The sequence below is a fragment of the Numenius arquata genome, chromosome 13 (genome assembly GCF_964106895.1).
Source record: "Numenius arquata chromosome 13, bNumArq3.hap1.1, whole genome shotgun sequence".
In the NCBI taxonomy this organism is placed as follows: Eukaryota; Metazoa; Chordata; class Aves; order Charadriiformes; family Scolopacidae; genus Numenius; species Numenius arquata.
In genome coordinates, this window is record NC_133588.1 from 5,564,501 (window position 1) to 5,583,047 (window position 18,547).

The 18,547-nt window shown below is 40.3% G+C and overlaps 1 protein-coding gene across 1 annotated transcript; it reads right to left on the reverse strand.

Annotated features, from left to right (window-relative positions):
• Positions 1 to 296: 296 nt before the first annotated feature.
• On the reverse strand, positions 297 to 7,346 carry CNEP1R1 (CTD nuclear envelope phosphatase 1 regulatory subunit 1). The gene is made up of 6 exons (XM_074157864.1): positions 7,229 to 7,346; positions 4,802 to 4,873; positions 2,509 to 2,582; positions 2,040 to 2,149; positions 1,847 to 1,901; positions 297 to 1,569 (listed from the first exon to the last, which is right to left on the reverse strand). The coding sequence occupies exons 1-6, from the start codon at positions 7,251 to 7,253 to the stop codon at positions 1,528 to 1,530; spliced, it is 378 nt and encodes a 125-aa protein (XP_074013965.1). The 5' UTR covers positions 7,254 to 7,346; the 3' UTR covers positions 297 to 1,527.
• Between the last annotated feature and the right edge of the window lie 11,201 nt (positions 7,347 to 18,547).

An 18,547-nucleotide genomic window follows, 5' to 3' on the forward strand; every position in this document is an offset into this window, starting at 1 on the left:
ACTCTGGACGTTCCCCCCCTCCACCCCCCAAAAAAAAAAACCCACAAAAAAACCTCAAAAGGAGGGAAAACGCCGAGTGAAAGCAGCGCTCACAGGGGCCGGGTTGAGCTGTAGGATGGGAAACTGGAAGGAATTTCTCTCTGGTGTCAGTATCTTAAACGATAAGAACCACATCAAATACAGGAAACGTTGGTCTGGTACAAAAAGTTACAGATTTCAGCCATAAACTTCTGAAATTCTTCTGCCCTCAGCCCAGATCTGCACTCGCCCGGCACAAAAGAGGGTGACAGCTGTTTATACAAAGAATTTATTTTATACACATTTACCTACAAAATATACAGCGGTTAAAAATAACGGATGGGCAGGAGACTTCACTGGAGAACGTGACAGGAGACAACTCTCAACCTCTCAGCCTTTAAAAGCCAGTCTACCTCCTCGTAGGAGTTACCGAAGTTGCAACAGCTTTGCAGTTTTAGTCAATTAAAAGAGTTTGAAACGATTAAAAAAAGGCACCTTGAACAACTTAAAACTCCTAAAATCCTTTTACAGTTTCAGCTATTCCAAAGTTACACTTTATGCATACAACACCCACGCCTCGTTTTTAACACTCCGAATAGGGGGTTCTGTTACTTTATTGTGGCACTCTCTTGTACTTGCTTCACCAAATTTATACATTTGCAATACCAGTTCCACGTTCAGACTGTCACAGCATAAAAATCCGCTCAGAATGGTCACGTGGCCTTCAGATAGAGTACAACCCTTACAATCGGGAAGATACGAGCCTACTTAAGAGGATTTTTAAAATATTAAAATCTTCAAATAGCAGTGTCGTGAACCAGATCAAACAAGGAGCTCCGTACGACCACAAGGGAAGTGGCCGGCGCGCTGCACGTACAATTTAACAAACGTGATTCCTCGGTGTATTTGCAAAGTTCTCAAACAGACCAGTTTCCTCCAGCACAGGCAGACAGACAGTCTCTCTGCAAGGCGTTTAACCAGTTTTCCAAAAAGAGTGACCAGGAGACAAGGACAGCTGTAATGAGTTAAGTGTGCTCATAAAACATCGTGGGAATGGTAAGCGTTCCTTTCAATACTGTTCATGAGAACGAAAGAAAAATAATCCATACAGCAAATATTACTTCTTTTCCTGAACGTTGGCATCGGTCTGCTATTTACAATAGCTCACAAAGACACATAACACAAATGAGGTTTGATTTTTCAAGTTCCAACTTCGTGGCCGATTAACATACTCCGCCTGTATGTTCTGTTCTAGCTGAAGTAAAAAAAGTGACGCTAATACTGAAAAAGAGGTAATCAGAAGTAGCAAAAGCACTGATAATATGATAACAAAGAATTTGGATAAATATTCAAGAAAGTAATATTGCACACTTTCACTGTCAACTGTGTAAGACTTTCACTCCCAGGCAGTGACAACCAGTCCCGTTCGTTTTTTGCTGTCATACTACCTTAAAAAAGGTCATTTTTTGGTTTCCATGGCAGTGGAAAAAAACTGAAGGAAGACAGCCCTTATTGAACATGAGGCCTAGGTTTCAAAATTAATTTTCCAGTCTGCAAGATAGAAAAAAAAAAAAAAAATACAGTTTAGACCCTGAAAGTCAAGCCCAACAATCACACTTCAAGTTCAATTTTACAGGTTAAGTTTAAAACACCACACAGAACAACACGAAGTGTTCTACGTTCCAGTTTCACGGACACAGAATCTGTGTATACAAGTGATATTCAGAAAAAAAAAACAACCAACCACAAAAACACGTGCCTTTTCATATTATTTGCTTTTTTTTTAAAAAAAACCCCAAGGTTTAGGCAACGAACCACTAACACTTACATCATCACAGGACATATTATATTCTGCCAATACAGTTCGACATCGGGCTGCTATACTGTGCGGATTGTGTCAAGGAAAGCAGCTAAAACTTGGACACAGAGTAAGTAAAAACCGAGCTAGCAATATTGGCATAGGCTTCCATAACAGCAGTAACTACCACACTTTGAACCTGACAAACACAATCGAAGGATACATTGACGGTGCCACTACTCTTTTATGTATTCCAGCAAAGAACAAGCCTATTAGGGTAATACAGCTAATTGTGAAAAATGGGTGATTCCAAAGTGACGTGAAAAATGACACCTAGAAAAGAGATCAGGTTAGTCCCGCTGCATACTTTTTAAAACATACAGAAAGTTGCTGCCTAGTTCGCTTACTTAACAACAAAAAATAAATGTACAGCCCCTAACCATTTCTAAGTACTTGTGAACAATTCTTTAGATAAGCATTCAAGGTGTAGCATTTTGGTAGGCATTCTCCCAGGACATATTCCATATTCCACTACAATTCCAGACAGCTTGAAAGCTTAAGTTTAAACGATCTGCCCAGCTCCACGGGAGAACCACCTTTAGCCTTTCGGTTTTCAAGACACTATACTATGCCACTTGACTGCAACACCAAGCTACAAAACAGACTATGTTTGGGATTAGCCTGATCTTTACCTTTTGTGTCTCCGGGTCTATTAACCAGTTCCAAGCACCAGTTGCTGTGCAGACTGATACCACTATCAGAATCACTGATGAAGAAAAGAACGAGAGTCATAAACAGTATAACTCCTATTAAAAAGCATTTATTTTTTCAGTAGCAGCTCTGAAGCATTTATTTCTTCTCCCACTTCTGAGGGAGGAAAAGCTTCTACTTGGAAGGTAGCAATTAAAATAGGCAAAGAAACCTCTATTAGGTGAAACTGTAAAGATTCCGTACGAGTTTCCTGGACAGGACAAGTACGTACCAAAAACCTAAATTCTGCCCAGTAAAAACATCCTGATGCTTTGAAGAAATGAAAGTTTCTAAAATAGCATGGTTAGCAAAAATATGAGCTGGAAGATTGGAGTAAGAGTGGTACCAAATGTTGGGTATGCTATTGGAGCTTACGCAGTCTGGGCAACAGAACTCCAGCACCATTAAATTGCAGAGCAGAACTAAAGCTTCTATCCCGCTAGCTCTCGTACGTTAGAAAAGCCCGAGACATGAGCACCAGCACTTTCAGGGGCACATTTAAGTTGTGTTATGCTCCCCACCCCAATCAACACCCTTACGATCGAGGAAAGCTGACAGAGAAAAAAAAGAAAATCCCAAAACTTAAACAAGAGTTAGAAGGCATATTAGCATTAGAACAAAAACCTCTACAAGCCCAGAATGCATCATCAATTCACTGTAAATGGATAATGCTAGAAACGTATCAGAATAACACAAGATACTAGGCTGATATTGAGAGACTTCAAAGGGTTGGGGAGCACGGGTTGATGGAAAAAGAAAACAGAACAGATATGAAGGTAGAGAAAGCTCATATTCTATTGCACACCCATAAAGCCTTGCAGCTTTCATTGGACGTTTGCATTTGTGAGTGTTTTCTGAGGAGCCTGAAGTTCTGGATGCAAATAAAGTCTTTTACCAGGGGAGGGGGGGAAAAACCAAGGGGAAAACAAAAACCAACACACACACACACAAAAAAAGAAGACCCAGAGTTACCAGCGTTTAGGATCATAGGAAAGAACCTGGAAATAAAATCCAGATGTTCGTGAAATACTACTTTCAGGTTTGTAAGACTGCTACAATTTACTATCGAGTTGCATATTGCTTTTTGACATTACAAATATTTAAAAAAAAAAAAAGTAACCCTAACAAGTTATGTCTTCAAAATGAATTTGGAAAAGATCTATCAAAAGTATAGAGCTGATTCTCTATATTAAAGTATTTTTTTCCAGGATAACAGGAGGAAAAGTTAACATTGGGTTAAATACCCTAATATAATTAAAGTAAAAACTCCCTTTTTTACATGAATTACAAAACCAGCAAAACAAGCAGTTGGGAAAATAAGTTAGCTCATAAACACAATACTAGTTATGCAAACCTCATTTAAATACGCTTACAAGTTTCCAGTACTTTTTTTTTTTTTAAATTCTATCTGACAACTCTAGAAGGCAAATGCATTCCTACAGTAGGTGCGCACAAGTTTTGTAGACTTACTACAAATATCTGCTTTGCCTCCCGATTGCTCTGAAACAAGGGGGCTTGGGGTGGGGTGGTTTGTTGTTTTTTTTTTTTAACTTTGCTTTTTAAGTAGTCATTCTTCCAGTTCCTTCATTTGGAATTAACCTCTTGGCCTCTCTGGAGAAAAGATGCTGCTTTATATGTTCTAAAAAATGTCTGTATTCTTTGAGGATGGAAACTTCAGCAGAATCTTAGAACAAAAAAAAGGCAGTCTGTTTCCACCGTAGAGTAATGATCCCAAAGTTGACAGCATCTCTGTGGTATTTTTGCCTTCCCTCCTCCTGTAAACTTTCCTGTTAGAACAGAGACGAGGACATATTCTGCCCTTATGGCACACTGCTGTAACTTTTTCACCTTCAATTTTATAGGGACTATCTAATCCAATCATATTTAGTTCAAGTAACTATAGTGACTGTCTGGGAAGTCAGAGCCTTCAAAAAAAAAAAATACCAAACAACAAACAAACCAATACAGAAACAAATACAACTTAACGGTCCCAACTATTTCCAGAATAATTCAGCCAATTCAATCTTGACTTCATTTTTCTAATTCTAGGTAAAGTATTAATTTGGTATCTTGTATTACCTTGTTGCAGAGTGTTTGAATGTATGCCACAGAAACTTTAAAGAATGTTTAAGCACAGATTTTTGTTTGGGCAAACATAAATCAAAGATACACACTAATAAATCTAAAAAGCTCAAAAGACAGAATCCTACTTATCCCTCAAAACATCAAACTTACTTCTCCAACGTCCTGTAGCAGGTTGCAAACATGCAATATATTCAGTAAGTCTTCGTTCAAAAGCTTTGAGATCTGGGGAGGATGTATATCAAGCATAATTAGCTCTTCATCTATTTAGTCAAATTTTAACTTAAAAGATAAAAGGAATTCACTTTTCCTCTATGCAAACCCATTTCTTAGGCAGAGAAAACCAGCGCAATGATCATTTAGATTTAATAAAAGCACAATCGAAGTAGCTTCACGCAACTTTTAACTAAAAAGTACAACAATGAAGTTACACGAAATGCAAGTAACACTTCAACTTACAGAAACGAAAATTTATATCAATTGAGAGAAATTGAGAAATCAGAGTATTTTAGACATATTTAAATATACTGAGAGTTAAGAGTCAGAATAGCTTAAATAGCCCCTCCGCACAGAAAATAACTAGCGCATTTTAGAGTATTAAGTACATCAGGAAACCATTAAGTTCTATTATCTATGTAATGATAATTAAAAAAAAAAAAAAGAAACTGACGATTTGCCAGCTGTTCGAGGGATTATTTGTAACAGCATGGCTTTGATGACTTTGTTTCGTAGAAACATTTAGTTCCACAATATATATAACAGACACACATGTAAAAACCCACAGCGAACACTAGCCCAATTATGGTTTGGGTTTTTTTTGTTAAATAGATCTTTCTTATTGCCATCATTCTCCCATTGTCTTTCCATTGAAATTGCTGTTAAATGCCAAGCAGCATTTCAACTTCATACTCCTAATTTCTTTAAAAAAAAATCTCAGCCAACCACCTAATGTTTGACTACAAGGAGCTGTTTTGCCTGAAGTCTATGTTAGATTTAAGATTCCATTTAACCAGGTCAGTACTTGACAGCATTCCAGTCAAAGCTAGAACTCTACCTGAAGTTAAGTTTTTATTAGGGTAAACTTAACTTTCAGATAAAGTGCCTCAGTTAGCATCACTCCGGAATTTTTTTCCTTCAACTTGCAACTATTGCTGAATTATTTACCATAATAAAGCAATTAGAGAATAAGATTTGAAGAAATATATGTATTATGATCATTACTTATGCAGTTTTCCAAACTGTAAATTTACTCCTAAGTGGTTTGCAGGTGAATTCATGGGGGAAGATGACGGCATTTTGACTCAAGCCACAGAACAGCTAACTAGTCTTAATTACTGCCATCAGCCCGGTAGTTATGGCCTGTCCTCCACCTCCCTTCTGGGGAAGCTAAGCCACTGCCAGCAATTAAAGCTAATTAACTGTTCCCTGCCTAGCACAAACCCCTACAAGTAGTCACTGCAGTGAAAGGGGGAATAGGAGGCATCACATGAAAACCTGCTATTAAAAAATAGCACCCTGTAGGCATAAAATTAAGCTATTGATAACAAAGTTTTCAAGAAAGCACTTGTAGACAGCATTGAAAAAATGTAAAAAAAAAAAACAAAACACCTTTCAGAAAACAGGAAGTTAATTTTAACTTATTTTTGGATATCCACATTCCAAGAACCTTCTCTGAGTCTATCACCTTGGCACCTGGCAGCTGTAAGCAGCAAGACACACTTCTTAGATCCCTACAGCTTGTACAGACGTAGCAACAAAGCTGTGACAACGCCGGACTAGGGTTTTTTTTTTGTTGCCATGTCTACCTCTAGCCTGTGCTACAAAACACCTGCTAAGTCTGAGACACTGATGCGTTTAAGAAGAAAATCTCTACCAGTCTTATTTTGGGACGCTAAGAACTCCTTTCAGGGTTTTCACATCCTGTAAGCTGTAACTTCAAGGAACCTGCAACCCAAACCACCGGTGTTCTCAGGCAAGGAGGGGCTCTTTGAGGCGGCGTTCCTCAAAACGCGAGAGGAGCCCCGGCACCGGGCGATGCCAGGGCGCCAGACGGGACCCACAGCTGCGGGAGAGGCGTTTCACGTAAAAAACCCGTGAGCGGAAAAGCAGCCACCGCCGCACAAGCCGGTTTTAATCGGCTAAAGCCGAGGAGCCTCACAGAGAAGGGGCGCCGAACGGGAAAGCCCGCTGGGCAGCTCCCTGCTCCCCGGGGGCGGCAGGTGGGCCGCGCACCGAGCCCCTCAGCGCAGGCCTTCCCCACGGGCCCCGCTCTCCGCCTCCGCGGGGCGGCCGCAGAGCAGCCGCCGCCCGCTCCCCCCAGCCTCAAGACGCGGAGGCGGCCCCACACACCCGGCCCCAGCTCGCCTGTCTGGGCCGAGGAGGAGCGCCGGCCCCAGAAGCGCAGCAGGGAGGGTGCCGAGGCCTCCCGGGGCCGCTTCGCCCCCCTCAGGGCAGCGCCGCGGCGGGGCCCGCTCCGCCGGAGGGACGAGGCGGGGCGCTCGGGCGGCCCAACCGCGGAGCCGGCAGCTCCCGGCGCGCCCGAGCGGCGGCTGCGGGCTGGCTGCGGGCTGCCGCACTCACCCTCAGCCTGGTCCAGGGAGTTCATGGCGGGCGGGCGGAGGCAGCGAGCGCTGGCCGTGCCCCTCGCCGCCCCGCAGCCGCCCGCCGGCCAGCCCGCCCCACACACCGGCCTGGCCCCGCCCCCTCGCAACAACACCGCGCTCTACTGGCCAGCCGCCCCCTCGCCTCGCCCTCCTCCAGCAAGCGCGGTTCCCATTGGCCAGAGAGAGGGAAGGGGCGCGGCACGGGGGTTGCCCCAGCCATTTGAGGGCGGTGGCGGCAGGGTGCGGAGCTGTGGGGTGGTGGGGCGGCTGCTGCTGCTGGCGGGGTAGCTGTGGGTACCCGGTGAGGGTGGAGTGGAGCTGCCGGGCAGGTGTGTTGGTGCCTGCTGGGAAGCTGTGGGGGCTTTGCCGAGCGTTGATCCTCTCAGGATATGAAGCTCAGCAGTGCTTAGGCCCTCCTGGGGTGGCTCTCTCCGGGTGCGAGGCCGGTCTCCCTGGGGGGACGAGGGGCGTGAAGTAGCGGCAGCGCTCGGCTGTGGCGGTGTGGGCCCGGAGGCACGGCGTCTAGGCTGGGGCAGTACTAGCGGCTTGTCGGCGGGGCCTTTACCGTGCGGCCCGACCCGGTCCCGCTCGTCCCGGCTGGTCCGTGCCGGTAACTGTCGGCTAGGGGATGGTATCATCCCAAATAGCGTGTGTCCAAAAGCGGTATTTAAAGGTTGAGGGTTTTTTTTATAGGTTGTAAGTGTCCCTTTGGGCATATAGAGATCAGCCATCATGATTCCATGGCCCTTACTGCTGTCTCCTGCCATCCCATGTCGGATACAGAGGTAACAGAACTGTTATGTTTCCTAAATGAGAGCTTTTTGACTTAAAGTAACTTGTCGAGTGTGCTCTCCAGGGGCCGAGGCTCTCTGCACTGCCGTCTGTTTTCAGCTGACTGCTATTGGAGGCTGCACTGATAGTTTGTGGTCCAGTAAGGGCTTTGTGCTGCTCTTCTCTAAAAGCAGGCTCTGGGAGCTGCGGTGCTCTCGGGGGTGGGTTGTGGTATCATTTCTCTCTTTTTGTGGTGCCTGGGCTGGGAATTACTGGTGTGCGAGGCCTTTCTTAAAGGGCACTTGAAAAGTTGTGGAAACGTGATTTGTAGTCATTTTGCTCTCATTGCTTTGAAGTGGAATCACAAAGAATTGTGTCTTCTAGAAAGTCTTAACTTACTTTTGCTTTGGTGATGACACGCTGAATGTAGATGATGGCATAATATTTTCCTCAGAGTGTTCATGAGTCCAGCTTCTTATAGTTTTGCCTGGTTAGTTTACGTTAATTTTGCCAGTGTAAAAACCCACAGAAACACTCCCACTGATGGTGGTTGGAATTTCATCAGCCGTGTGGAAATGCTGGGCACCTCAGTGGTGTTTTTTCTGGCTGTTGATTAAGACTATAGCAGGTGTTAGCACTAGGATATTTCACTGAATCAAAAGACTGGTGCCTGGGAAGTAGATGTTTTCTTCCTTACTACAGCTATGCTCTTGGTAGAATCTTAAGCTTATCAGAACCCCAAACAGTTAGATGCTACTCTGAAAAATGGAGTGCTGTGCACAGCCCTTGGAGATTTCTACCATCCTGAAAGTGTCAGAAAGTCATAATTTGCACTAGGCTGTTTGTAGTTGTGTTGGTTTGTTGATGTGCAGATCTCCTGCTGATCTCTTTCATCTTCCTCTGGCTATTAGGTTTACTTCTGAACAGATACAGATATCTTAAAGCTGTTTTTTATTCAGGCTCTCATGACTTGTGACACTTAATAGCTGAACCTATGTTAGGAAAAAAAATGCCAAGAGCAATAACCCTTGAGATACTCAAGTAAAGTGTAATTCCTTTATTGCTTGTAATGTAAAATTTCTTGGGCAGTTAAAAATGCTTTTATTTCCCTGTTTTTTTTCCAAGTAGCTTTTACTTTTCTGTACGATTCTGTTGACTGGAGACTAGATAAGGTAAAATGAGACAAGACAATGTAACTGTTGTCACACTAAAGCTATGACTTGATTAAACTGTTTCTTAGGGTTAGTGCATCTGTTAATAATCCTTGATATCTTTTTCTGCCAACACCCGTGAAGCCCTAAAATTAACAGCTTTAGCAAAAGGGCCCAGTGTTCCTTTGGACCGCTTCATAATGCGGTGGCCAGTGGAAGAAATGGGCTTTGTCAACCTGGAATGATATCTCAAATATCTCTTTTCAAGGTGCAAGGGATGCATCTTTGAGTTTAGTATCTTTGGTGTCTATTTCTGGTTCTCACAGCTGTACTTTGAGCATAACGTGAGAGCATCTGTTAGCAGCATCTGCTATCAGAGATAATTAGGATGGGTCACTTGTTCCTTAGTTTAATTGCATCTCCCCCCTTCTCGTGCTTGTTTTCCTCTACATAATCCTTTCTCCTGCTCATTTTCCTCTAAACATTCCCTCCCTCTTGAGGCAATGTGTTACTTCAAAGATACTGTGTTAAGGCTGTTAAAAATTCAGTCTTTTTGAATTTACTAATCCTGTATTTTTGTAAATCTGTTTATTGTAATAACTACCTTCCAAGTTGTTGTTCAGTATTGTCCTAACTTACGTTTAGAGATATGAAGATAGTGTTTAATGCTTTATATTCCTATTCTAAGTCGATTTGTGGAAGCTTAAAATCTTATAAATAAACTGTCCTTTTTTTTTTTCTTTATTCCATCTCATTTTCCCTGAAAAGTATTATTTATCCACGGAAGTTAACTTCTGAGTTTATATATACTGACTTTATTTGTAAGGAGATCCATATTCAGGACTTCTTGGTTTAGAAAAAGCAAAAATTCTGATGAGAAAATCTTTTCTCCTTTTTTTTATAGCAGGCCTATAGGAAGCACTTCAAAGTTTATCATGGAAGATGAGCTTTATCAAATAGCAGCATCATCTTCAGTAGAAAAGAGAAAGCCTTTTGTTGGACTTCTGAGCATAATCTGCTGGATCATGTCTACATAATGTATGCATAGTGTGCATACAGTTGCACCTACAATTCTTGTGTGATGTAGTAGAAGATTCATTTTCAGTTAAAATTGTAGCTTGGAACTTGTTCTGCCACATTGAATATAAGTTATGGCTTATGATGCTAAAAGCAGTTTGAATTTTGGTAGTTTGTAAAGCTAATTTGTCTTCCTCTGCTCTTTCTGCAGCTGGAGTGAGGTTTTTATGTACTTTGAGGTACTTAGGACAGGAGTAAAACTCACCCTCTTACCCCTTATAGCACTTCAGAAGACAGGCTTCTTATATCCAAGAGAAACTGAAAAAAGGAATTAAGTTATCACATTTAGGTTACGGTAAAAGAATGTTGTGCAAGTTCTGTGCTCTAATTAGCACAGTGTTTTATTAATCTATGGCAACTGTTCTTTGCTGTTTTTCTTCAATGTTATTGAGTCTCCAAACTTTCTTGACTGTCAGCCCAGGCATAGATCCAGGTAGACTCCCTGTCTTCTGAAGTGAATGATATGTAACAGAAATGTTGCTGTGAAGCAGTTTATGAAAAAAGTGAATCTTTAGTGATCAGGAATATAATATCAAATTAAACAAAACTCCCTTAACTTCATGTTCACTTTTTTGTCATGTTTTTGTATTATGATAGAATTCTTGTTCAGTCTTGAAACATGTGTATTCAATGTTTGCAGTTCCTAGTCCTTCCCATTTAATTCCCAAGTAGTGTCTTCTCAGCCTCTTCTCTTATTCCTCATGTTCTCCCACACTTTGCGTTTGGTTTTCTAAAATGCTGACAGGGGAGAGATGTATTTATTTGCTTTTTCCTTGTTTTGAGGGTTACCTTAGTCCTTCAAATGTCTTTCCCAATAATCTTAAGTGACAACGTTGTCTTCTTTTATTGACTTTCAGATTGAAAGTTGCATGTTTAGAACAAAGATATTTTATTTTAAAATCTTAGATTTGTGGCAAAGATATTACACGATAATAAAGGCTCACAGGAAAACCAAACTGTTATTAGCAGTGTAGAGAATCCAAGACTGAAAGCTCAACTTGCTTCTTTCCTTTTCACAGAATCACAGAATGGTTGGGGTTGGAAGGGACGTTCGGAGATCATCTAGTCCACCCCCCTGCCAAAGCAGGTTCACCTGGAGGAGGCTGGACAGGAACGCATCCAGGTGGGTTTTGAACCTCTCTTGTGGTTATAGCAGTGTCATATCCTCACTGGGGGCAGAGAAACCTCGAGGGGTGGTGAGGCTGCTGTTCCTATCTGCCTGGTCATTTCCCATGGGTATTTCTCCATCTAGTAGTGTAGCCCAAAGGTGTTAATACCAGCTGTGGTGGGTGCAGGGCACAGGAGGACAGGTTGTGGTGCTGGTACAGTGACATTCACGTGGCTGGCAGCTTCCTGAAAGTTGGCTTCCGGTCACTTGCTTGAACTCTTCTGTTGAGGATGTAACTTTTCAGTAAGGTCTATCTTAGATACTGTAATTGAAAACCATGCTTAATTTAGAATGTGTAAGCGATGTACAAGTGCCACATCTTATTGTGGAAAGCGAAGAAATGAAATATTAATGAAATATCAGATCCTGCTGATTGCTGATGCTTAACGAAGGCGCTTCCTCTTGTTCAGTGTAAACTGTTCAGTACCTCCTTACTCAAGGATGAAGCAGAAGCTTTAGAAGGATCTTGCGTAAGCAGAAGTCTTGGCTTAAAACGTCCCACTGTAGTTGCGGATTTTTGCCGTGACTGTTGTGATGTCAGTGTAGCTTTTCAGGCTTTCTTTAAACAACGCCAGGAGGAACTGACTGAGCTGCTGTAGAGTGTATCACGAGGCGTTCAGTATGTCAGGCAAACCCAAAGAGGGAAACATGACCTTTCTGCATCTCACTAGAGTTTGTTAATGAAAGAGTGGTAAAGGAGGAGGAGTACATCACTTCTTTATTTGATATAATGACGCTCTTTAAAAACCAAAAGTAGTATGAAAGTTTATTAAGTGTGCTTATTTTATCATTGTTTAACACTTTGGATTATTCTAGCTTTTAAAAGACTTTTCTGGTAACACTTATCTAACCTCATATTCTTACTACTTTTAGAATAAATCCTTATAAATCATGTCAGAAGAGTCATTCTTTCCAAGATGAAACCTTCAGATTTGAAGATCTGAATAGGTAGGAAACTTTGGGTAGCATAAATAGAAATTATTCTAAGGCTTTGACTGTGCTATGTGTTTAACAGAAAAGTATTTGTAATACTATAGCAGGACTGTATGTTAAATTTAGTAGTCATCTGGTCACAGAAATAGATAAAATATTTAAGAAGAATATATCATGCCTCAAAGCCTACCAAATTCTAGACTCTGCTCTTTGAGTTTCAAAGCACTGTTTGTCACAGGTACCTGGCTACCGAGTTTCTGTGGCAAAAAAAAGTGGATGGTCTTGTAATGATTTGCATCGGCAACTTCTATGGAGTACAGGCTTGATTCTAGATACTCTTCTGAAAAGTTTGTTGTCCCATATTATGCTTTGTTTGAAGAGAAAACAGGGCTTTTCTCTTTTTCTTTTTCAGAATGCATATGTGCATATTTTCTCTTCTGAAATCATCCTGCAGTTTTCGAGACTTTTGTAAGTAGTTACCTTTTTCCTTAAATAATTTTCTTGCTATTATTGGTAAGGAAAACTTACTCTCCATTGGAAACCAAATCTAGATATTTAGAAGCTGAGTGCATAATCAAATTGCCTGGAAATGACTGTTTTCTAACTTCTCGCTTTTCATAGTTCATACTTCTAGAAATAAGCTTGAAGTTCTCAAGAGTTTTACCACCTAACTCGGCTCAAGCTATGGTTAAGTAAATTTCATGTTTCTAATCTGCTATTCATGTGGTGTAGAAAAATACTGGAATGGGATTAGGTGGTGTGGCCCTTTAAGAACTTTGTTATAGTGACTCTTGTAGGAAGATAAGCAAGGCTTTATTAGTGAACTACTAGGGAGTTATTTCAAAGAATGAGATGCGCAGCTTGACAGGAATATCATTGTAGTGAGCACAAAACTAACTTGTTTTAGGTTTTTACCTGTTTGTAACAGGTTGGCCTTCTCTTTGCAATCTAATCTCTCACCTGTGATATAAAATATTTTTCTTTAGATTTTTACATCTCTAAATGTTTTCTTGACTTCAATTGTTACTCAAAATTCAACTTTAAATATAAGGATAATGATATAAAGTAAAATACCTGTTCATTTTTGTGACTATTGCAAATAGTTACAACAAATAACAATCGATTACTGCTGATTATTTTCCAACCTGTAGAATAGAAATAAAAATACATGGATATAAATATAGATACATAATATAAGGCTTTATTTCATCCATTCTGGTTTTCTGTTTACCAAAGATCTTGCAAGTGTTTACAGTGTAAAGTATGAGTGGTTTTCAAAATAGGATGCTTTAATTTCAAGAGCAAAAGGACCTTACTAAGGTATATATTCTCTTTAGCAATTTAACTGGCTAGTGCACAGATGTCTGATTCAGGTGGTGTGTTGCAGTAATCTCTCTTGCCAAAGTAGGTTTTCTTGAAGTGCATTGACTGTTTTTTGCCACTTGTTTTAAATAAATTAATTTTAAGTCTTCGAATTTGAAGCTTTTCTTTTAGCTTACAACACTGAAGAAGGTAGTCTTCTAAAGAATGCTAAATTATTTAAAATCTGGGGTTAAAACATTGTTCCAGGCTTATATGGCTTTTACTCTTCTAGGAAAGCACAAAATAAAATTTAGAACTCTCATCTTATTAGCCTGGTCTATGTTTAGTGAAAGGATACTTTGTATCCCCATTAAATATGGATGACTTACGTGGTGAGATAACTGGAGGTGCTGGGAGAAATAGAAAATGCAGAATAGCAAGAAAAGCAACTAGCTGCTGATGTAAAATGAGCTTGTCTGAGTGTTGGGAGCAGTCTTCTGCATCAGTTCAGTCTCGGTGAAACATGTATCAATCTTAAAAATACTAAGTGTAAGCAAATGCTGCTAATTGAATTTATGCCTGATTTATTTAAATCATCGCATAAGCATGGAAGAAAAAATATTTTGTGTGAACTGGCCTTTTATTTGAACTTGGAGAAGGATGCATTCAAAACATATTTTCTCCTTAGCTTTGAAGAACTATTTGGGCAGCAATAGGAGCATTTGATAAGGAAAGAAGATTAGTATGAGATGCCAGTATTCCTAAAAAAGGTAAGAATTGTAACTAGCTCCTATTCCTTCTTAGAGCGTGTACTTTCATCTGTAGTTGACAAACAAGTTCATAATATCCTTCAGTGTCCCTTCAAGGCTGAGTGGTGGTAGCCTTAAATCATTATAGAAAAATCGTAACTTTGGTTATCTTCAGGAAGTACCACTCCTTGGTAAACGTAGGGTACGTATTGAGGCTTGAATTGCTGAATGGTGCTTACAAAAATGATGTGTGTCCAGTGTGGGTATTTTTTTAACATGGCTCTTAAAGTATTTAGGAAGGGTGTTCTGTAACACAGCTAAAAAAGTGCTAGTTCAGCTCCAAGTGTATGGCTATAGGGGGGAAAAAAGAGTCTGGTGTATTTTCCTTGTCTCTCACTGTCTTCCCTTGGAGTAAGATTTGAGTCCCAGCATCAAAATGGAAGAAAGTTCAGAAGAGAACGGGGTAAAAGTAATCCTCTGTGGATTGGAATAGATAAATGGTCTGTTCTCAGTAGATTAATTCTGAGAAGTCTGCAGCCAAGTTTAACCATATTTCTTATGCTTGCTTGCATGTCTTTAACAAATTTCCTCAGGGAAAAAGAAAAGGGGAAAAAAAAACCCCTTGCTTCAAGGTTTTATCACTTTTGACAGTATTGTTAAATGGTAAAGTAGTGAAGACTTGGTGATGTTCTAATATAGTTTTGCAGTCTCTGCTGTTGCTTAATTGATTTTTCACTTGGTTGCAGATGACTGCACCAGGGATGATTGTAAAGAGAAGCTATGTCTGCAGCTTCACCAACAGATGCACAAAGAATGAGACACCTGACTGTCATTGTTGCCATCGGCAAGGAGGAAAAGTAGATTTATATTAAGACTACTTTCAGCTAATTCTATTACTGAGGCAGTAATTACATAGGTAAGTGTAACCTAGTTCAGAAATGTGACCCTGTGAATATGTAGATAATGTTTGAAGATCATGCCTACTTAATGTTTCTGGATCTCCTTAATACTTCAAGTTAGTCCTGAAATTTCTTATGCCTCTCCCAGGCTTTGGAGTATGACAGCCATGAGGGACCTGTCTAGGTTCTTAAAAAAAAAAAAAAAAAAAAACTGACTTGAGAATTAAGTCTGATCTTAATCCGATCATAATTTCTCTTTTTTGTTTTAAATGTTTGCAGCATTTGGTTGGCTTTTGTTATCTCTTAACCTAGACATACTAAAAGTAGTTTCAGATACTATTTTTGCCTGAGTAATCTTCGCAGGTTCTGATGCATGTCAGATACCTTTCCAATTTGAAAGGTTCCTTTCACACTTGCCACCAGAAGGAAAAATGGAAGCTGGCTATATAAAAAGCAATTTCAAGTGCACAGAACTTCTTGCCTAGTCTAGTTCTTAGTCAGTACTTGAAGCAAAACTAAAAGAATACTTTGGAAAAAAATGAATTCTTAGAGTAACATTCTGTTAAGCAGAAGACAAACTTCTGTCACTCTCTAATCCTGGAAAAGAGTTGGTTTTCATTATATCATTTCATCTTCTGGAGATGAGCTGGGTCAACTTGAATACGGAGGTCTTAACCACTCAAATACAGAATTAGCTCTTCTTGTAAGAGGACCATCTAGAGAACTGGAAATCTAAACTGTAGCTCCTTTGAATTCCTTATTGCTGCTTTAATATTCTAACTTTCATTTCTCTCCCTCCCTGCAGCAAAGTGTTTTATACCAAATTTGTTATTGGTATCACTTTCCTATGTATATAATACCTTTAAAACTTACAGGAAATGTAGACCATGTATTCTGCCTTCACATGTCTAATAACAGCATCAACAAAGTTATTTTATGTGGAGATAGTTGCTTTTTTGTATTGAATTCTGGTGCTGTAAATGCAATATTTAATTCCCTTCCTCCTCACCGACCTCCATATTTGACACATCCCCTTTTGATACCCATATGTGATTAGGAATACACCAGATATTTTCTGTTTCAGTTCATGGAGTGTTGCAGAAGTGTAGCGATACATAACCTCTTCAAATGCAAGTTGGAAATTCTCTGCCACTATCATGGTTTAGTGCTCTATTGAAATGTTTAGTGAGTAATACAGAGGCTTGAAATCAGATCCTCCTGGCAGCTATACTAAGGCACATGGAAAATGAGGTGATCGGTGACAGCCAACATGGCTTCACTAAGGGCAAACCATGTCTAATTAAATTTGGTGGCCTTCTACAACAGCGTTACAGTGTTGGTGGATAAGAGAAGAGCAACTGACATCATCTCCCTGGACTTGTGACACTGTCCCCCCGCACAGCATCCTTGTCTCTAAATTGTAGAGCTGTGGATTTGACAGATGGACCACTTGGATGAGTTGGCTGCGTGGCCACACTCAAAGAGTGGTGGTCAACAGCTCAATGTCCAAGTGGAGAGCCGTGATGAGTAGCATTCCTCAGGGGCTGGTATTGGGGTGGGTGCTGTTTAACGTCTTAGTTGGCAATGTGGACAGTGGGATGGAGTGCACCTTCAGCAAGTTTGCTGATGACACCAAGCTGCGTGGAGCGGTTGACACGCTGGAGGAAAGGGATACCGTTCAGAGGGACCTGGACAGGCTTGAGAGGTGGGCCCATGCAAACCTCATGAAGTTCAACAAGGCCAAGTGCAAGGTCCTGCAAGTGGGTTGGGGCACAAATCCCAAGCACAAATACAGGCTGGGCAGAGAGTGGATTGAGAGCAGCCCTGAGGAGAAGGACCTGGGGGTGTTGTAATTTCTCCTCCTTCCCACTGGCGAAACATTATTGGTCATTCGTGATCTAAAGCTAAAATTGAGATAAAGATTCCCAATTCTTTAGAAAGACTTTTGTAAACACCTACACCTGAAATAGGCTTGGTACAGATTTTTCTTCTTAATTTCAGCATACTTTTTACCTTAACTGGAGAACAGGGCAGCTACTTTCTCTCCAGGAGAAAGCACCTTTTTACTATTTTGTTTGTGATACAAGAAAAGTTGCAAAATTTGTAAATTTGCAATAAGTTCTGAAACAAATACAGAAAAAAAATTAAGAAGAATTTTGATTCATTTATATAGAACCAATGGAAGAAAGTAAAAATTTTAATTCAGCAATTTCTATATAACTTCTTATGATTCATTATAAGATCTGACAGTCAGGGGCTCTTCTTTCAATGCTGTTTTGTACTTCAGAGTAATTCATTCTGTTTTCATTACTGACTTGATCACTTGCCACAGTACCTTTACTCATAGAAGTAGAACAAAACATGGTAGATACTACGTGAACTACAATCAAGTAGATGGGTGGGATGTGTAAAAATCTGAACTTACAAATATTTGGCAGTGATCAAATAGTAGTTGAAAGGCTGGAACTCAGCCATGCTATTTTCAGAGCAAACTTTATGTGAAAGAATAGGAGAGTAGGGGAGTATACTATTCTTTATCTAAAAATGAATTCGTTGTAACATTATAAAAGCGTAAGAATATAAAGCTCATCTTTCATGTCCTTAGTCTGAAATCGGATTCAACTACTGTCCTTGCATCTGTTTGAAGTTGGTATGGGTTGAGGTGAACACCTGGCTATTTTAGAAAGGCTTTTTTTCCTCCCCTGTTGTGAACTTTTCCTGTTCTACAAAGCTTTCTTTTTTAGTTACCAAGTTGGTTGCAATTCTTTTGAGTTACTGAAGCTCATTGAAAACCAAAAGGGCAGCAGAAACGGTGAGGGCGGTTCAGGTTTTAAACATGAATATTCTTGGATGTGTAGGATTAGTGTGTGGTGCTTTGTTGTAAATTAAACACTGCTTTAATGACTGAAATAAATAGGGAAGTCAGCAAAAAAATATTGTTACATGCTTAATTGGATTATTTTCTTTTATTAAATAGTAGCATAAAAAGAAACCACATGTACACGCTGGGCAGCCATCGGTGTTAGGGCTGAGTCTGATTCCTTGGAATGAATATTAGGCACAACTGTATCAAACTAGTGACCTACATTATGGTCATGGATTAGATCCTTGCTTAGAACCAGCCTCAGATGACATCTGACATGTTTGTCATGACAAAATCACTTAGAAATAAAATCTGGTTTTAACTTTTCCATACCCATTGCACTTCATTTGTTAGTTTATGTTTTAACTTGTCTGTGCAGGTTA